This window comes from Pseudophryne corroboree, chromosome 11 (genome assembly GCF_028390025.1).
Source record: "Pseudophryne corroboree isolate aPseCor3 chromosome 11, aPseCor3.hap2, whole genome shotgun sequence".
NCBI lineage: Eukaryota > Metazoa > Chordata > Amphibia > Anura > Myobatrachidae > Pseudophryne > Pseudophryne corroboree.
Window position 1 is genome coordinate 343876521 of NC_086454.1, and position 19280 is coordinate 343895800.

The 19280-nt window shown below is 47.0% G+C and overlaps 1 protein-coding gene across 1 annotated transcript in view; it reads right to left on the reverse strand.

Moving 5' to 3' along the window:
* Positions 1-14039, reverse strand: part of LOC134969768 (AFG3-like protein 1) — a 39693-nt gene extending 25654 nt beyond the window's left edge. The window contains exons 1-7 of the mRNA XM_063945933.1: positions 13861-14039; positions 11437-11524; positions 11155-11252; positions 9668-9817; positions 7581-7649; positions 7132-7256; positions 1616-1886 (exon numbers count right to left, since the gene is read on the reverse strand). Coding sequence (XP_063802003.1) covers positions 1616-1886; positions 7132-7256; positions 7581-7649; positions 9668-9817; positions 11155-11252; positions 11437-11524; positions 13861-13953 — 894 coding nt within the window. The 5' untranslated portion in view covers positions 13954-14039. The remainder of the gene's footprint in view (positions 1-1615; positions 1887-7131; positions 7257-7580; positions 7650-9667; positions 9818-11154; positions 11253-11436; positions 11525-13860) is intronic.
* Between the last annotated feature and the right edge of the window lie 5241 nt (positions 14040-19280).

The following is a 19280-nucleotide window of genomic DNA, read 5'->3' on the forward strand; positions in this document are numbered from 1 at the left end:
TTGATGTATTGGTTTGTACATACTGTAACTCTTGCTAAATACTTTGCACGCCTCTCAGCTGAGTCTGTATATCATCAAACCCTTGGAAGCAACACAAGTGTGTGGAGAACACAAATGGATTCACAGGGGGGGTTTCCAAACAGCAGCGAAAAAATATTTTGCCAATATTTTTTTCAGCCAATGCACCGAATAAAAAATAAAATAAAAATTCTCCTGAAAAAGCACAGTTGCAGCGTACACGCGTGGTTTTGTGGCTGCAGCCGTCGTTTAAGGGGATTTTGTTTCTGCTGCCTGAGGCAGGTGAAACAAAATCCCAGATGAGCGGTGGCTTGGGCCGGCTTTTCGGGGCTAATCAGATAGCCCTGGGTAAATCCAAAGCCACAAGAGAATATTGTGGCTAATTGGATACCGGCCACACAGAGAGAACACGGACCTGTTTTTTAGGCCAAACAGAAACAAAATGACATGGGGTAGACCAGAGGGCAGTCGGAAACCAAGCAACATACAGCGTAAAGAGTTACACCAGGGCGTGCAGAAGTCTCTAACGCAAAGTCATCTCAAGGTGGAACACTCCTTATTAATTAATATGCTTTATCTAATTTAGATTTTGCATTATTGTCTATGGTAGAAAAGAAAAAAAACATAGCACATGGATAATACATGTTGGCGTGGGGGGAAAAGTTGCTAAACCTTTATGTAAAGATCTGGTGCGTGCCAGGGAGAGCACCAAGTTACAGGATTCTATATTCCCTTGTGGAATTACATATATTACAAGCTTGACACAGGGAAAAAGGAAAGAAAAACCCTTGTACTTATGGTACATGTGTAATACACAAGATGATCTACATGAGAAGACCGTTCCCTTATCCGTACAGATTCTGTTCTGCGCCTAATAGTCAGATAATAGGTACAGAACTTGCTGTAACCGGACCATCTATAGTGTAATAGGTCTACACATAAGGGATGGTGATTAACCACAGTTCCAGATAAACACATAAATTCTAGTGAGGATATCCAATTATCCCCGGTAAAACATTGGGTACGAAAAACTGCAGTTTTTCAGACTTTTTTCCGATGATTCACCGATTATTATTTTTTTATTTTTTTTTATTTTTTTTACAGGCTATTTAGATTGATCGCCTGTAAAAAAAAAAAAAAAAAACAAACAAAAAAAACCTTTTCCTCCGAAAACACACAGGTTCAGTGAAACCTGTGTGTTTTCGTGTGAAACAGCCCCGTTTTCGGACGAAAACGGGGCTGCTTCCGGGGGTGCTGCTTTGCCTGCCGGAGGCAGGTGAAAAAAAATCCCAGATAAGCCGGCACATGCCGTGGCTTATCGGGGCTAATTAGATAGCCCCTGGCGGGACAATTAGCCCCGGTAAATCACCGGTGCTAATTGGATATCCCCCTAAGAGAAACAAGTTATCAATCTCCTGATACTGTATTTGTTCCCAAATGTAACGCACTATATGCTGGTGCTAGATCCTGAATAATACTAATGATTCCAGTGTCCCATGTGGATGATGGAGAAGGAATACTACCCTTATGAAGGCTATTTAGACCTATTTCCGCATATGAAACGCATCGCAGCGGCCTCCCAGCTCCCAGGCCTTACCCGCGGTATCTTTGCCCCCAGCACTTGGTACTGTTTGGGGTTTTTCAGGAAATTCACAAACTCCATAATCTCCAGCTTGGCCTCCTCGCACCCAGCCACGTCCCGGAACTTGGTGTTGATATTTTCTTTCAGCATCTTGGCGGTGGTCTCTCCGACACCGAAAATTCCACCCCCTTTCCCGCCTCTGACGGAGCCCATCATACCCCTCCGCAGGCTATAGAACAGGTAGCCTATGATGAGCAGCGAGGGAATGAGGTTCAGCAGAAAGGACCTGCAGGGAGACCACAGCAAATAGACAGCGGTTACATCACTCGTACTACGCCGGTGCAGGCACAGTACCTCTTACAGGCGCTCTACACACAGGGCCTTATGCAGGGTTGTTAGCAAACCAAGAGTTAGCAGTTGGGCAAAACCATGTGCAGTGCAGGGGCGGCAGATGTAACATGTGCAGAGAGAGTTAGATTTGGGTGGGGTGTGTTCAAACTGAAATCTAAATTGCAGTGTAAGAATAAAGCAGCCAGTATTTACCCTGCACAGAAATTATATAACCCACCCAAATCTAACTCACTCAGCACGTTACATCTGACCCCCCCCCCCCCTGCAGTGCACATGGGGGGGTCATTCCGAGTTGATCGCTCGCTAGCAGTTTTTAGCAGCCGTGCAAACGCTATGCCGCCTCCCACTGGGAGTGTATTTTAGCTTAGCAGAAGTGCGAACGAAAGGATCGCAGAGCGGGGGCAAAGTTTTTTTGTACAGTTTTAGAGTAGCTCAAAACCTACTCAGCGCCTGCGATCACTTCAGACTGTTCAGTTCCTGTTTTGACGTCACATACACGTCCTGCGTTCGGCCAGCCACGCCTGCATTTTTCCTGGCACGCCTGAGTTTTTTGGAACACTCCCTAAAAACGGTCAGTTGACACCCAGAAACGCCCACTTCCTGTCAATCACTCTGCCGCAACCAGTGCGACTGAAATGCATCACTAGACCCTGTGTGAAACGACAACGTTCGTTGTAATAGTACGTCGCGCGTGCGCATTGCAACACATACGCATGCGCAGAAGTGCCGTTTTTTTGCCTCATTGCTGCACAGCGAACGAATGCAGCTAGAGAACAACTCGGAATGACCACCACGGTTATTCCCAATCGCTAACTTTTTTGGTTTGCCAACAGACCCGAATAACCCCCATATACATTAATACGCTGTGCCATTTATATATTTTATAAAATTCAACTGTGAAATTAATTTAATAAAAAAATCAGTAAAGACAACTTTGAAACGTAACACAGTTTAAGAGATTATATACTGTACCTAGTGCGCAAATGTACAATCCATAAAACAGATCACAGTCCTAGCTTTGCAACCCCCCTTGTTAACCTCATAAAGAGGCAGGGAAAAGCATTCGGGGGATGGTTAGATAGATGTAGAAGAACCGCAAAGGTACCCATCAATGTTGCCCTTTGATAGAGTACATATAACATTTATTGGAGATAGAACATCATTCCAGCTGAGACTTATTGTATTTCTTCTTACTATTCATACCAGTGTGGAGACTCTGCAGTGAAGCAGGAACATCACTCTACATTGGTCGTACAACTCGTACGTCAGTTCTGAAACACCAGCACAGATGTTATTTGTCACAGACGTTCGGATACCTTGTGATCCGCTAGTGACCCTTCCAAACAAACTTTGAAATCTTCAATCACTAAGAAGAGCAGGCTGATAATGAGTACGTAAATGCAACGCAGCAAAATATCTACCAGCAAGAGCACGGAAAGCAACTAACAGCCGCCCCATAGCGGAATGCATTAATTAGTCCTATCTGCTGTCTTTCATCTATGGAATACATTTCTGGTTTGTTGAATAACACATCATGGTGTCACCTGGCCTCAGGACGTATGCTCCCCAGCCCTGAATACGTTTCCAAGCTCCACCTTTCTGGTTACTGCGATCCGCGTCACCTGGTGCACCCGGCAAATACTGCCGCAAAGCACCGTACGTCAGAGGTCAGAGTTATTAACCAAAACGCTTACAACAAATTCATTGCAAATTAAACTATACTTTTAAAGGAAATACATGTAACTCATGTGCTCCCCCTACCTGTCTATCTAAAAATTACAGCTCCTTAAACGCTCCTGCATTTCTTCATTGCACAACCAGCCCAGCAGGAAGACCAGAAAAGGCGCAGGGCAGGACAGCTGGCACATATAACGGGTGGGTGGGTCTGTGTGTTACAGCCTCAGAGAGAGGGATTTAACAGTAGTTGGGTACAATGGTAAGTCCAAAAGCCATTGTCATGAGGTGGGGAGGAAGTCGCCTACAAAACGGGGGGTCCCCCAAACAGCCGCAGCACATCGTTCATGCTGTGACTTGGCACAACTTCGAGCGACAGCGTACGACCCGCGCTCAATATGCGCAGTACAGAAGCCATTGTAGTTGTAGGCAAACCATCAGGATTGCGTACAACTGCGAGTTGGGCCTAGGAAGCAAGCTGCCACCATGCAGACTGTCTGAAGGCTTGGCCACAGGGTTTCTATAAGGATAAGGCCCGTGTTCCTCTATGCTGGCCTGCACTAGTAACACAGGAGTAACTTCTTGATGCCGGAGTCTGATAAGGCACATCAGAAAGGACTAAAGGCGAGAGCTCTGTGCTTTAGCCAGATAGCCAGGCCAGAACCCTTCCCACGTGCTGCCTGGGTAATGATCCTATCCAACACTCTTCCTGGGAGAAATACTCAGAACTTTGATATATTCGGGGCCTAGTCCCAGAAGAGCTCTCCAGAATCCTGTTGGCGAAACTTAAACCAGACTCTGCACCAACTTAGCCAGGGCTTGTACCAAACAGGTTCCCCTAGTATTGTCACTGAGGAACAAGATGACTGCTGGCTGAGTGCACTGAGATGCATGGGAGGTTTCGTGGTCCACTCACAACCAGAGGACGCTCAGCGAACTGTGTGAGCTGAGAAATAGACTGAGCAAGGGACTTCGCACACACTGGTTCTGCCAGGGCAGCAGCGCTCACTGCCGGTGTGTGCAGCAGTCAGCCGCAAAACGTATGAGGCATCTGTGCCACACTGTCCACTGGGCAAAGTAGAAATAGTTATTAGTGAAACCCCTCGCCGGCTTAGACCTGGAAGTATTCTCTGTATCAGACATAACAGATAAGGGGGGGTCATTCCGAGTTGATCGTAGCTGTGCTAAATTTAGCACAGCTACGATCATTCACATTGAGATGCGGGGGGACGCACAGCACAGGGATAGTCCGCCCCGCATGTCAGTGCTAGCCCCCCCCCCCCCCCGCGCAGAAGTGCAAGGGCATCGCACAGTGGCGATGCCTTTGCACTTCAAGAGTAGCTCCCGGCCACCGCAGCTTTAGCGTGCTGGCCGGGAGTTACTCATCGCTCCCTGGCCCGCAGCGGCTGCGTGTGACGTTACGCAGCCGCCGCGGCCCGCCCCCCCAACGGTTCGGCCACGTCTGCTTTAGCCGGACCGCGCCGCCGTCCAGCCCCCTCCCGCCCAGCGACCGCCTCTGTCTTAGAGGCGATCGCTAGGCAACGACGGATGGCATGCGCCGGCGCACTGTGGCACATGCGCAGTTCCGACCTGATCGCTGCGCTGCGAGAAACTGCAGCGGGCGATCGGGTCGTAATGACTCCCAAGAGGCGAACAAATCTCCGGAGTACAGAGAATAGGGAAACTCCGCAGTGACAGACACAGAACAGGAAGTGAGAGAGATGACTCTGACCCTCTCCAGCTGCAGCTGGGCACACAGCGGAAGAGCAGCAGCGAATGGCACGAGTGTCTGTCTGACAGGCTTCAATTTAGGAACTAAAGTCCATCAATTAAGGTGCTAAGCGTAGAGATATTCTGCCATACACAAGGATAATGTAGGAGCTCATCTAATAGACTGCAATGGACCCAAAGGACATGACCCTAATAATCCTTTGCACTTGCCAACTCTCCGGCAACCAGGGATCATTGCCAAGTATAACAGCAGAACGTTACTTATTTTCCTAAATATCTGCGCAGTACCTCTGAGAACACAATTTACATGGCAAGCTTTAATATACAGTATACGGCAGTCAGTACAGTGCTGAACAAACTCAGCACCTTACACTGACAAGACACAGATTCTGCGTCAGTACCTTTGCTCAAAATTACCCCAAGGGGCCATAACACTGGTGGGTTGCCCTGTACTCTGTGAACAATAGAGATTATTCTTTGCCTATAGTGATTATATATAAATACAATCAGAGTACTGGAAGCCAAGTACACGTGTGTTGTGGGTGACTGGGATGCCAGCTATCCGTGTGCAGTCACGGGGGTTCTGCTGTGCCCGCACACTGGGCCTAATTCAGACCTGGTCGTAGATGTGCTAAATTTAGCACATCTACGATCACTCACACAGACAGGCGGGGGAGGGGGGGGGGGGGGGGAAAGACGCCCAGCACAGGGCTAGTCCGCCCCACATGTCAGGCCCTACCACGTCGCACAAGTACAAAAGCATCGCCGCTTATGTACTTTAGGAGTAGCTCCCTGCCAGCGCAACTATTGCGCACTGACAAGAACTACTCGTCGCTGTGAGGGTCGCAGCGGCTGCGTGTGACATCACGCAGCCGCCGCAGCCTGCCCCAACAGCGCGGACCGCACCCCCTAAATGCCGGCCAAACGCCGCTGGACCGCCCCCTCCCGCACAGTGACCGCCTCTGCCTGTCAATCAGGTAGAGGCGATCGCAGGGCTGAGACAGCCGTCGGCTGTTTGGCATGCGCAGTTCAGACCTGATCGGCCGCTGTGCGTTTGATCAGGTCTGAATAAAGCCCATTGACAAGATGTTTGCTAAATACCGCAATGTAACCGCGCCTATAACAATACCATTCGCATCACATCGCGACCGAATCACTTGGGGCCGACAATTAGGCTGCGCGCACATTTGCCAGGGTATCCTGTTGCACGGACAACAGTAGCCACATCAAACACCAGCGCTGACATCAGAACACCGACACGGTTCAAATTGTCATCAGGCGACAGTTGGGGTTCGGCTGCTGGGGGAGGTTAGTGTTAGGGAGAGATACTCACAGCATCACAGGTCTACACCAGAACTGACTGCCACGGCGCCACCAGGACCCAGAAAATCAACGCTGGAGCAGCTGGGGGAAACCAAGAAGCCACCAAGGATGGTCATCCGGGTAGACACAGAGCAAGCTGACATGACGCATATCCACAGTTCAACCCAATGAACATTCTCACCTCAATTTGATATGATAGCGGACCACACGTTACACAATACCTTTTTGCAGTAACAGAAGCCACTGCATCGCCAATTTTTTGGTGCACCGCTATGGTTGTGAGTGAAAACCGGCGATGTAATTATTCCGCCATGTGCGGCACACCACAGGTAACTGAATTGACCCCGTAGGATTAGTTACTCCCTGGGCTGGGTCTCTTCTCCACTGAAAGCAGGCACATTTAATGGAAATTCTGTTTTAAAGTACCAAACTCATACCACAGTTCCACTCACCCATCGCTCTCCGTGTTGTACACGACAGTGACGCGATCAGCCGGTTCTATTCCCAGATCGTTCTGCACAACCTCCAGGTTGCGCTCAAAGCTGTCCACGCTGCCGATGTTAAACCACGCGTGTGCCTGTAGGTGGCAGTAATGAGACATTGTACTGTGATACAGGAATGTTCATGTTACATTGCACCGCGGTATTCAGCTGCTGGTTAGCAATAAGCCCTGCCGACAGGACAATGGGGAACTTTTGTTCTCAATAGTCACCTCAATTATCAATCACAGTCCTGTAGCAAACTTACAGGGTGTTTCCATAGGGTACTATAACAGGGACACTCTGATTGGTCAATGGCTTGGTCTATGGGTACGTCTTAGCATTGGCAGTATTGATCCATTATCAGAGCCCATAGTTACATGCGATTGGTCTGAGAAGCACAGACCAGCCTTACTACACACCTCGGCCGTGGCTCCGTGGCCAGGGATCACTCTTACGTACTGCTTGTTTACAATCTCCAGCCGCTCCACCTGCAGGGAGTAGGAAGGAGAATTAGGATAGAAGACAACGGAGATCCTGTATCATCAACACAATTATCAGACTCCCTAAACCGGGTCATCTCCTCCCGACAGCAGGCAGACTCCATCTTTACCCAGGGTCCTCATTTGTCCAACAATCTAGCAAAAACCAAGGCTGACAATGGCACTGACTGGAACGCTGCAGAGTAAACCATCTGTCTGGGTATCTCCAGTTCACAACGGATTGCTGTAGTGACATAAGGGCCTGATCCAGAAATGGACGCAGTACCAATGTCTGCGCAGTCAAATGATTTTTTGCTGATGCCCGAATGTGCAAAGAATCTAGTAAACCCTCACCGTGTAGCCAAAGTGTACAATGGCGTACGTATTTGCATACAGCATCGCTATTACTTAAGCCGGCTTCTGCGAACCATGGGTGGTTAGGGTGGGAGGGGAGCGGAAGTCGTCACAAGAAGGGGAGGAGTCGTGGGCGTGTCCTGGGAGTGTCATGGGTGTGTATCGGCTGGTCTGCTGAGTGCCTTTGCTTTTTCACTGTTGTTCATTAAAGAATCTCTCCGTCCTAGTTGTGGTCAGTAATAGCAAGTTACTGAACCCCAGGACAGCCAGGTACAACACAAGACAACCAAACACAAAGGACTGGGGGTACATTCCTTGTGGCAATTCTTAATAACGGCAAAGCTAGACCTCAATTTAAGGTAAACTCTACATTCAGTTTTAACTGCTTTGGTCCAATAAAAAAAACAAAAAAAAAATCTGATTATTATTCTTCATACAAACCTTCCTACATCTGAAAAGAGGCACATAGTACATTCACTGGTCTACGGGGCATTTACTTCTCTAGTTAGTGCCCATTCAGGGAGTGGGCTATCACTTACTACCTAGCGCACATGGCACCCTTTGCGATGGATTCAATTACATATGAGCCATCGTCGGTGACGCACGTAACCACCTGACAATCTGTCCTCTTATGTCCTGGCACGAATACATAACAGCAAAACTTTTCTTTTAACACTATGGGGTCGATTCAATTCACCGACAGTTGAATAGCGCCGGGAGCTATTCAATACAGTGCCAAGTGACACTCAATTGTCGGGAATTCTTCTCTCACCCCCTGGGGGATGAGAGAAGAAATCCGACAAAAGTGCTGTCGCGAGGCTGATTCTGTCGGGAATCAGCATCGCGGCAGGGAGTTAAGTCGGAGAATGCCCGTTCTCCCGAGAAATCAACCTGTTAAGTCCGCGAGAACGGGCATTCGCCGACTTAACTTGAGCTGAATTGAATAGCGCCGGGAGTTAATTCCCGGCGCTATTCAACTGTCGGTGAATTGAATTGACCCCTATATTCTAAACAGATTTTAGATAGGACAAGCAAAACCACCAAAATCCAAATCACAGTGATCATCAGTCTCTAACAATAAGGACAGTAATAGCCTATTGTCAGGCTCTGTCTAGTTTGTGTTCCCGGAGAGGGCACTAGTGGGTCAGTGGAGATGGGATGAAGAAAACGAGGAGGCTGGATAAGATTCCTGCGCATGTGCACTCTGTTGTTTATTTAGCAATTGATATAAACAATATGGCAGCAGGAGTACGGAGGTTGCACCGACGGACAGGTGCAGCTGCAGTAAGTCGATTCCTGACACCTATCCAGCAAACCCCCCCCATCAGTGGATTGCTGATTGCTCAGAAAGGAATTAGTATAATGAGAGAGGAATACTGGTTATTGTCAGTGGCTGGATGAGGCTTCAGACGACAAGAGCCACACAGCTCAGTACCTAGGCCCCTTCTAATTCAATGTCCACATTGGTAAATAACTTTTCACAGCAATGTGGCCTTTTCAAAGAAAGGGAACAGGACGCTCCCATTATGGCAGGTGGGTGGGCTGGGTGTGGTCAGGAACTACACACAACGGATGGATGTCTGACAGCTACATGAATGGGGCATATCCCAGCACTCCGAGGTAAATCCTGATAGTACATAGTAATAAAACTCTTGCTGTTCAGCCTCACTCACCAGCCCTCTCTCTAGGTACAGCTGCACAAACTCTTTCCAGCTGATCTCCTTTCCCGAATCCTTCAGGTAAAACACCGCAAACCCAAAGACAAGTCCACCTGCCAGAAAGAGCAGGTTGCGGAAATCTTTATCGTCCCACGGAAAGTCGCCCTGTGGGCGAGAAGACGGAAAGTTACTATAACATTAGCCACTATGTATGAAAACGTCTGGAATCATCAGGTCACAACTTCCATTCAGATAGGGAAAGCAATCTCTTTCCGCCAGTCACAGCAACGGTGTATCTGTCGACATGAGAATGTTTTGGGTATATTTTTGTCGACATGAGAATGACTCTATGGTCCTAATGTCAACATTTATCGCGTAGACATGATTAGAATGTTAACAAAACGTAACTATTGCTAATCTTAACCCCCTCCCCCACCACAGCCTAACACTCCACCGTCGGCCTGGGAAGGATGTTGACATTTCATATGTTGCCATCATATCTGCTGACATGGTGGTGTCAACATTGTAATGTTGAAATTATGACTACACTCAAGGGCAACACTAGTATTAATAGAGCTTCATATTGCAGCCCACAGTCTTCTCACCCCAGGCTGACATTAGGTTGACATCACTGCTGTGTGCTGACGTTACTGTTTAGCTGCTCAGAATGGCTGCGTGTTGCCCTAATTTCTTGGAAGTAGGAGGAGCTAGAATAATCTGCCACCATTCCTACAATCTGATTGGCTACGGGCAGGTACCCTGGTGTTGCTATTACTTTTTGTGCTTCTTGCTTAGTGCCCAAGTCACCCTGTAGTAATGCAAACAAAAATAAGCTAAAGTAAACGTAACTAAAAGGCACAATGAAGGTAAGCCCTACAAATCTGTACAATTTGCCAGTTTGGGGTGCGGGCCCCCTGGGATGGTGGGCCTGGGTTGTATTGTGGTGGCGCACTATTACATCTAATTTAGCAGTTTTTCACATTCTGAATATTTTTTTTCTCAACTATTTTTTTCTATTTATACTACACTTTATTATTATTATTAATTTTTTAACCCCTTTCACTTGTATAACACTTTTTATTACATAGCTTGTTGCTTCATCCTTATTAACAATCACTAACACCTTACTTTTTCACTTGTGTGCCGGCCTGGGGTGACTGGCTCTCGCCGTCTTGCTGGGGTCCTGCTCCCCGGATTCAAACTTACTGTTAGGGACCCACCAGAGACGAGGTCACCTAGACGCTGGTTGGTGGGCTAGTATTTTTTGGCCAAAAAGTATACCAAGAACCTTGGAGTGTGCACCAGCACTATACTTACTTTCTCTGTGCAACTACAAGTCCCAGCATGGTAGCACCTCCTGCTATATAAGTAGGTAGGGTGTGCAGTCCAAGATCCCCTTCCCCCAAACATAGGCCCCAGGAGACTGCATTATGGGACTCATTCATTTACACGCAAGGAGAGACAGGTGGCAGTACGGCCCTCCCTGCGTCCTCCTGTCTCACCTTCTGTATCCTCTGCCACCAGGCAGACTCTTTCTTCTTGTCATCTCTTTTCTTCTTGTCCCCACTGCTGCCCTGTGAGCCAGATTCTTTTGACTTCTCTGTAGGAGAAATGTGGACATAATTAATAGACGCATAATATGAAAATTTAAACTTTGTATTTTTTTTATTTATATCACCAACCCCCCCCCCCCCCCTCCCCCCCCTTGCGGTTCTAAGATCCTGTGTAAGTAAAAACCTCTTGTAAAGCATAAAGGAAATCTGTATATAGGGAGTGCTACATACCTTTCCATGGTTTAGAGCCCAGAAAGGATAATACTGGAGCCGGCCTCCATGCAGAACTCTGCTGTAACACAAGGCTGCCAGTTACTGACTGAAAGAAAGAGATATCACCGGTATGTCAGACAAATCTACTGGGATCAGGAGTTACACATTGATTCCCTTATAATAAATGAATGTACAGATCTGACCTCATACATCTAGCCTCAATACCCATGCAGCGCGAGATGCCTCATCCATCTAGCCTCATTACCCATGCAGCGCGAGATGCCTCATCCATCTAGCCTCAATACCCATGCAGCGTGAGATGCCTCACATCTAGCCTCAATACACCATGCAGCGCAAGATGCCTGGTGTGCGGTAGCCGCCAGGTCCACTGCAACTATGATAATGTCAGGGGTTTTTTGACAAAAAATGCGTTTTGTCGCAACACAATGCGATTAGGAAACACGAGGAGACTGTGCTGATTAATGCGATATATGAACTTGTATTTTAAAAAAAAGTTGCAGCTGCTGCATTATTTTATGCATATTATCCTGCAAAGCTCTACACACAGCCTCTAAGAAATATATAGCGATCAGACATAACATCAAGACAATCGTCCTAATATTGTGTAAGTCCCCCTCATGCTACAGAACAGCCTTAGCCCATCGAGACATGGACTCCACAAGACCTCTGAAGATGTCCCTTGGTATCTAGCACCAGGATGTAGTAATGTGACTGGCGGTCAGGAGACCACCAATTAGAACAACTCCCCCTGCATCCCACCCCCTGAGAATGCCGACTAGCAGGGACTATTCCCACTCGTGTGTGCCCACGACACCCACAGAGTCCGAGCCTGCAAGGGGCATGTTGTGATTGACCTGCCCTTCCCCCACTCAACCCCCCCCCCCCCCCCCCCCCTCCCCCAGCATTCCACTGCCATTATCCCAGCGGAGGTATGCGGACTGCCGGTCACGCATACCCAACCCTCTGGCATCAAGAAATTAGCAGCAATCCTTTGTAAGATGTGAGGTGTGACCTCCACGACTTGCACTTGTTTTTCCTGTGCATCACACAGAGACTCCATCGGATTGGGATCTGAGGAATTTGGAGGCCAAGTCAACACCTTGTACCCTTTGTCATGTTCCTCACACCATTCCTCAACACTTTGTGTATTTGCTGAAATAGGCCACTGACACCAGGGAATATCGCTGCCATGAAGAAGTGACCTTGGTCCGCAGCAATGTTTATGTAGGTGGTACTGTACATGTCAAAGTAACATTCACATGAATGACAGGACTGAAGGTTTCCCCAGAGCATCACACGGTCTCTGCCGGCTTGTCTTCTTCCCATAGTACATCTTGGTGTCATCTCTTTCCCAGGTACACAATGTACATGCCCCTGGCTGTCCACATGATGTAAAAGGCAATGTGATTCATCAGACCAGGCTGCTTTCTTCCACTGCTCCATGGTCCAGTTCTGACGCTCAAATATCCATTATAGGCACTTTCAGCGGTGGACACGGGTCAGCATGGGCAATCTCACCGGTCTGCGGCTACGCAGCGAGCTGCGATACACTGTGTGGCCTGACATCTTTCTATCACAGCCAGCATTAACGTTTCCAGCAATCTGTGTTTCAGTAGAGCTCTTCCAGATGGGCTATCCTTCATCCCCACCACAAAGATCCTTGGGCGCCTGTGACCATGTCGCTGGCTCACCAGTTGTACTTCCTTGGACCACGTTTGGTAGGCACTCACCACTACATGCTGACAACACCCCACACCCCTGAGAGAGTAGTGGAGCGACCCACTAGTGTGGTGAGTGAAGCAGCCCCCCACCCAGAGGGTACATGTGGAGTGCCGTGTTCCCACCATGCTCCTCCCCCGGCTAGTTGTGTCGTCAGCGGTCCTTTAGCCTGGTAGAGTTTCGCCTCAACCGTTCCCTCACTGCCTGACATATCCCAGCCCTGACAGGTGCCCGGGTAACGGGATAATCAGGGTCACTCACGCCTCCTGTCAGTGGCACCAATGCTATGGCTGATAGGTGTGTATTATATAGCCCACACACATATAACACTGCCTGTACGGGCTCCAGGTATAGCCAGCTGGTCGCTAATACATAAGGCACATATATATATATATACACACACACACACACACACACACATATATATATATATATATACATACACACACACACAGTCACATACATACATATATATACACACATACATATACACACATATATGCACACCACACTATCCCTTTAAACCGGGACGCTCATGGATTACACAGGTTCTGGGGCTTGTTAAAACCAGTTGACATGTAGGCAGCCCCAGACCCTGTGTAACTTATTACAGTCCCGGTGTAAAGGGACAGTATGGTAAGCCATAGATCCTATACACACACATATTAGAGGAGCAGGACACTGTCACACTCAGACCCTCACCCGGCGTGCCCCGCCTGACACCCCCCGCCACCACACAGCGCGGCCACATCGCACAGCTCCGGCGCAGAGTAAGCGCCCCAGCCCGGGACTCATCTCCCAGGCAGCGGCTGAGGCAATGTCACTGACACTGCCAGGCTCGTTCTGCCCCTCCCTATGCCTGCCAACTTCCCGCCAATAGAAAAGCGGCATTCAGAACAGGCAGCTGCGGAGGCACTCCGTTGGCTCCTTCGCGATCAGGCCTGAGTTGTTCTGCAGCTATAGGTTTCCGGCCAGAAACACGAACCCCATTTGAGAGTTCCTTGTTTATAATGACTGTCACTTATATCACTTTAGCTATGTGCCCTGGGTTGTGTGCTCTGAGTTATATGTGTCCTGGGTTGTGTGCTCTGAGTTATATGTGCCCTGGGGTGTATGCCCTGAGTAATATGTGCCCAGGGGTGTGTGCCCTGAGTTATATGTGCCCTGGGTTGTGTGCTCAGAGTGATATGTGTCCTGGGGTGTGTGCCCTGAGTTATATGTGCTCTGAGTTATATGTGCCCTGGGTTATTTGTGCCCTGAGTTGTATGTGCCCTGAGTTATATGTGCCCTGGGGTGTGTGCTCAGAGTTATTTGTGTCCTCGGGTGTGTGCCCTGAGTTATATGTGCTCTGGGTTGTGTGCTCTGAGTTATATGTGCCCTGGGTTGTGTGCTCTGAGTTATATGTGCCCTGAGTTATATGTGCCCTGGGTTGTGTGCTCTGAGTTATATGTGCCCTGAGTTATATGTGCCCTGGGTTGTGTGCTCTGAGTTATATGTGCCCTGAGTTATATGTGCCCTGGGTTGTGTACTCTGAGTTATATGTGCCCTGAGTTATATGTGCTCTGAGTTATATGTGCCCTGGGGTGTGTGCTCTGAGTTATATGTGCCCTGGGGTGTGTGCCCTGAGTTATATGTGCTCTGGGTTGTGTGCTCTGAGTTATATGTGCCCTGGGTTGTGTGCTCTGAGTTATATGTGCCCTGGGGTGTGTGCCCTGAGTTATATGTGCTCTGAGTTATATGTGCCCTGGGGTGTGTGCCTTGAGTTATATGTCCCCTGAGTTATATGTGCTCTGGGGTGTGTGCTCAGAGTTATATGTGCCCTGGAGTGTGTGCCCTGGGTTCCTTTTTTATTATGTAAAAAGATTGAGAATTGTATGCAGTGTATTGTATGCACTATAATCTCACATTAATCTACAAGAAGAAATATATGAAATTATCATCTTAGGTTTGTAAAAGGTTATTAATGGGAACTTTTTTTGCTTTCCAGAAACCATTGGTTCTACTATTTTTCTCCTAATGATGGATACTAGCGGCATGCCGAGGGATTCCCGCATATGCAGTGTACACAAGATAGGAGGTACACAGATGAGGAAATCAAAGTGTATAAATAGGGATGGACATCAGGAGCCTGGCATGGAATGCTGGAAGAGCTGCTGACATAGAATCACGCCATGGTCATAGTTAGTTACTGCTGTTTCCAAGTTATTCGAAGGTAGAACCATCGTGACCCATGGTTCGCAAAGGTGCAAGAGACCTGTAGACACGGTGGCTGAAACAAACGACCTGTAACTGGTTCCTGCTGTACTCTGGCCTTAGGGGTCTATTTACTAAGACTTGGACGAAGATAAAGTAGACGGAGATAAAGTACCAGCCAATCAGCTCCTAACTGTCATGTTACTGGCTGTGTTTAAAAAATGCCAGTTAGGAGCTGATTGGCCGGTACTTTATCTCCATCTAAGTCTTAGTAAATAGACCCCTTAGGGGGACATTTACTAAGCGGTGATAAAAGTGGAGAAGTGAGCCAGTGGAGAAGTTGCCCATGTCAACCAATCAGCTTCTCTGTATACTGTTATAGTATGCAAATTATAAATGTTACGTCAATGCTGATTGGTTGCCATGGGCAACTTCTCCACTGGCTCACTTCTCCACTTTTATCACTGCTTAGTAAATGTCCCCCTTAGTCCCTTAACTGGAGCCACAAAGAATAACTATTCGGGTCCGACATTAACAAGTCTTCAGTGAACACCTGCAAACACTGGGGCAGATGTATTAAGCCTGGAGACGGCATAAGGAAGTGATAAACCAGTGATATGTGCAAGGTGATAAACACACCAGCCAATCAGATTCTAACTGTTAATTTACATCTTGGAACTGATTGGCTGGTGCGTTTATCACCTTGCACATATCACTGGTTTATCACTTCCTTATGCCTTCTCCAGGTTAATACATCTGCCCCAATGAGCAGCCAGGCAACTCAAAGCAGGGAGACAAAAGGGTGTAGGACCACTTCCGACCATCGACTAGAAAGATTACTGCCATTACAACAAAATCATTGATGGTTAGGAACCATTGCCTATCCATGGCCATCCCTATATAAAGGGCTTTGGGACATGTCAAGAGACTTTGGGGGTATTTATTAAGTTTGTGTAGATGCATGAGGACAGGGTTCCTCTGGGAAGTGGATGAGGCTGTGGGGCAGCCCCTGTGAGAAAGGGTTTATGGACTGGACCTTCTTTGAGAGCCTTATTCATTTCAGTTACCAGAGGGTCTTGTTCTTGGGTATTTATTACACACGTACAGGACTGTTGAGAGAAGGGAAACTAATGTTGTCCAGTGTACTTTCCTTCAGACTCATACCTACTGCATAGCACGTTGCAGGATTTATCATTAGGATCTCCCTGAGATTTTGTGACAAGGATTTACACCTTGTGCTTCGGCCTCCTAACTACCAGCAGCACTCTCCATGGTTTCAAATCCCATGTCATGGCCCCCACCTCCCAAATGTGCAAAGTGAGCAGTATGCCAACTACGTAAATCCGCCATCCTTGGGGGTAATTCAGAGTTGATTGCAGCAGCAAATTTGTTAGCAGTTGGCAAAACCATGTGCACTGCAGGTATGGCAGATGTAACATGTGCAGAGAGAGTTAGATTTGGGTGGTTATTTTGTTTCTGTGCAGGGTAAATACTGGCTGCTTTATTTTTACACTGCAATTTAGATTTCAGTTTGAACACACCCCACCCAAATCTAACTCTCTCTGCACATGTTACATCTGCCCCACCTGCACTGCAACATGATTTTGCCCAACTGCTAACAAATTTGCTGCTGCGATCAACTCTGAATTAGACCCCTAGTCACTGGCCTATGCGGCTGTTCCAGAAATTAGTGCCTGCCCGTCTTATTGGCAACTCATTGGCTTTTATTTGCAGAATAAATGTTTACTTCCATTGCTGCCACTACCTCTCAGTTTAAACATACTGATAGTACTGCTGCCTAATGGGCTGTTCTGAAAACAACAGGTGTCAGCAGTATTAAAGGTGAAAGATTTATCCATACTGGTATATAGAGGTTAAATAAAAAAAAAAAAATGATTAAATTCCATGATGAATTACGTTTCGAGTCAGCAAACTTAAAATAGAAAACACAAGGTACCAGCGCTGGCTGTAAGAATTATATAAGGACGGTTTGCTGAATAAAATGTCAATTTATTAAACCATTTAAAAAGACAAGTGTGAAGTCTCGTTATTATCTAAATAACACTTAAAATGTATAGTATAATAATTCCCCCTGGGTATAATCACTTTTACATCCACTCTTTTTTGGGACATGTATGGATTTTTTCACGGCTAGGACAGTCTCCAGATAACATTCACTGTAGCAGCAGATAATTACCGGTTTCCACAGAAAGGATGTTTGATGGCATCAGCTTTAGGAAGAGTCCATTGCTAGCTGTTTGCTCCTGAGGAAGCTGGATCACCTTGTTGCCAGCGAAACGCGTTGAGCCCTATACCCCACCTGGGCACTACTCCACGACACATTGGGACTCTGACATTTCCGGCATTCATTTAGACTTTGCTCCTATCACTGGGAATCATTCCACAAGGATAAAGAACCGGATCCACACAAACAGCTAGCAATGGACTCTTCCTAAAGCTGATGCCATCAAACATCCTTTCTGTGGAAACCGGTAATTATCTGCTGCTACAGTGAATGTTATCTGGAGACTGTCCTAGCCGTGAAAAAATCCATACATGTCCCAAAGGAGAGTGGATGTAAAAGTGATTATACCCAGGGGGAATTATTATACTATACATTTTAAGTGTTATTTAGATAATAACGAGACTTCACACTTGTCTTTTTAAATGGTTTAATAAATTGACATTTTATTCAGCAAACCGTCCTTATATAATTCTTACAGCCAGCGCTGGTACCTTGTGTTTTTTATTCCATTATATTCTGGGATCTGACCATCCCTATACCAGCTGCTGCTGGCTGCGCACTTACATATCTTTAAACTTAAAATAGAGCTGGGGAAATAATGGTCAATCCATTCTGCCCGTTTTCTACCCCCACCCCTTTTGTCGAAAATACCTATACAACATTCATGAACTCAACTTGAGATTTCTTTGTTATTCAGTCACACTTTCCTTTATTACATTTCAAGATGCTGACATACCAGGATTCAAACCCATTATCTGTGGCATTGCAGTCAGATACTCTATTCATTGAGCTATCTGCCCTTGCATAGAAAGGTAGATAATTGAAAGGTAGATAATTCTAAGCTAGAAAATTCTAACTACTTGAAGCTTACATTGTAGTTTGTGAAATAATGATCAGCTGAGCAGATCTATGTAGTGTGTGGCTGCAGGGGATTGGATGTGTGGCTGCACACTACATAGATCTGCTCAATATCAATGCTGATTATTTTTTTACAAAGTACCAGTAGCTTCATATAGTGTTCATCATTGTTATGCAGGAGCAATAGATCAATGAGTAGGGTGTTTGATTAGGATTCAACAGGTTATAGGTTTGAATCAAGTTAAGTGCATGAATGTGGTACAAAGAGGATTTGTGTCCAAATCTATTTTCTTGGAGTGGTCTATAAATGTGTGTATTACTTACATAATGTATTACTTAGCATGGGCTTTCTCTGGGATCAATCTTGCCATTCCCCTTCCACACAAGGCATGTGCCTTATGTCCCTTTTGAAAAAAAATGGGGGGGGGGGAGCAATTCTCTCTCTGGCACAGGGCACCAAAAAGTCTAGTTACGGCTCTGATTAGCTACATATGGTCTCGGTACTATTTAGTGTTTAATACCATCAGAGAAAAAAGAAGTGAATGCATTTGTAGGTTTGGATTGGAGTAACATTAGCGTGAGAGCATGATGACTGCATATACAATGAGATACTGTCATCGGACGATCGACTCTACCAACATCTGATGACTCTGCCGCAGATGTAAGGGGCCCTACACACTCGGCGATGCGCCGCCGAGGTGCCCGACGGCCGATACGGCCGACGAGCAACCCGGCGGCGGGGGGGGGAGTGAAGTTTCTTCACTCCCCCCGTCACCCGGCTGCATTGAAGTGCAGGCAAATATGGACGAGATCGTCCATATTGACC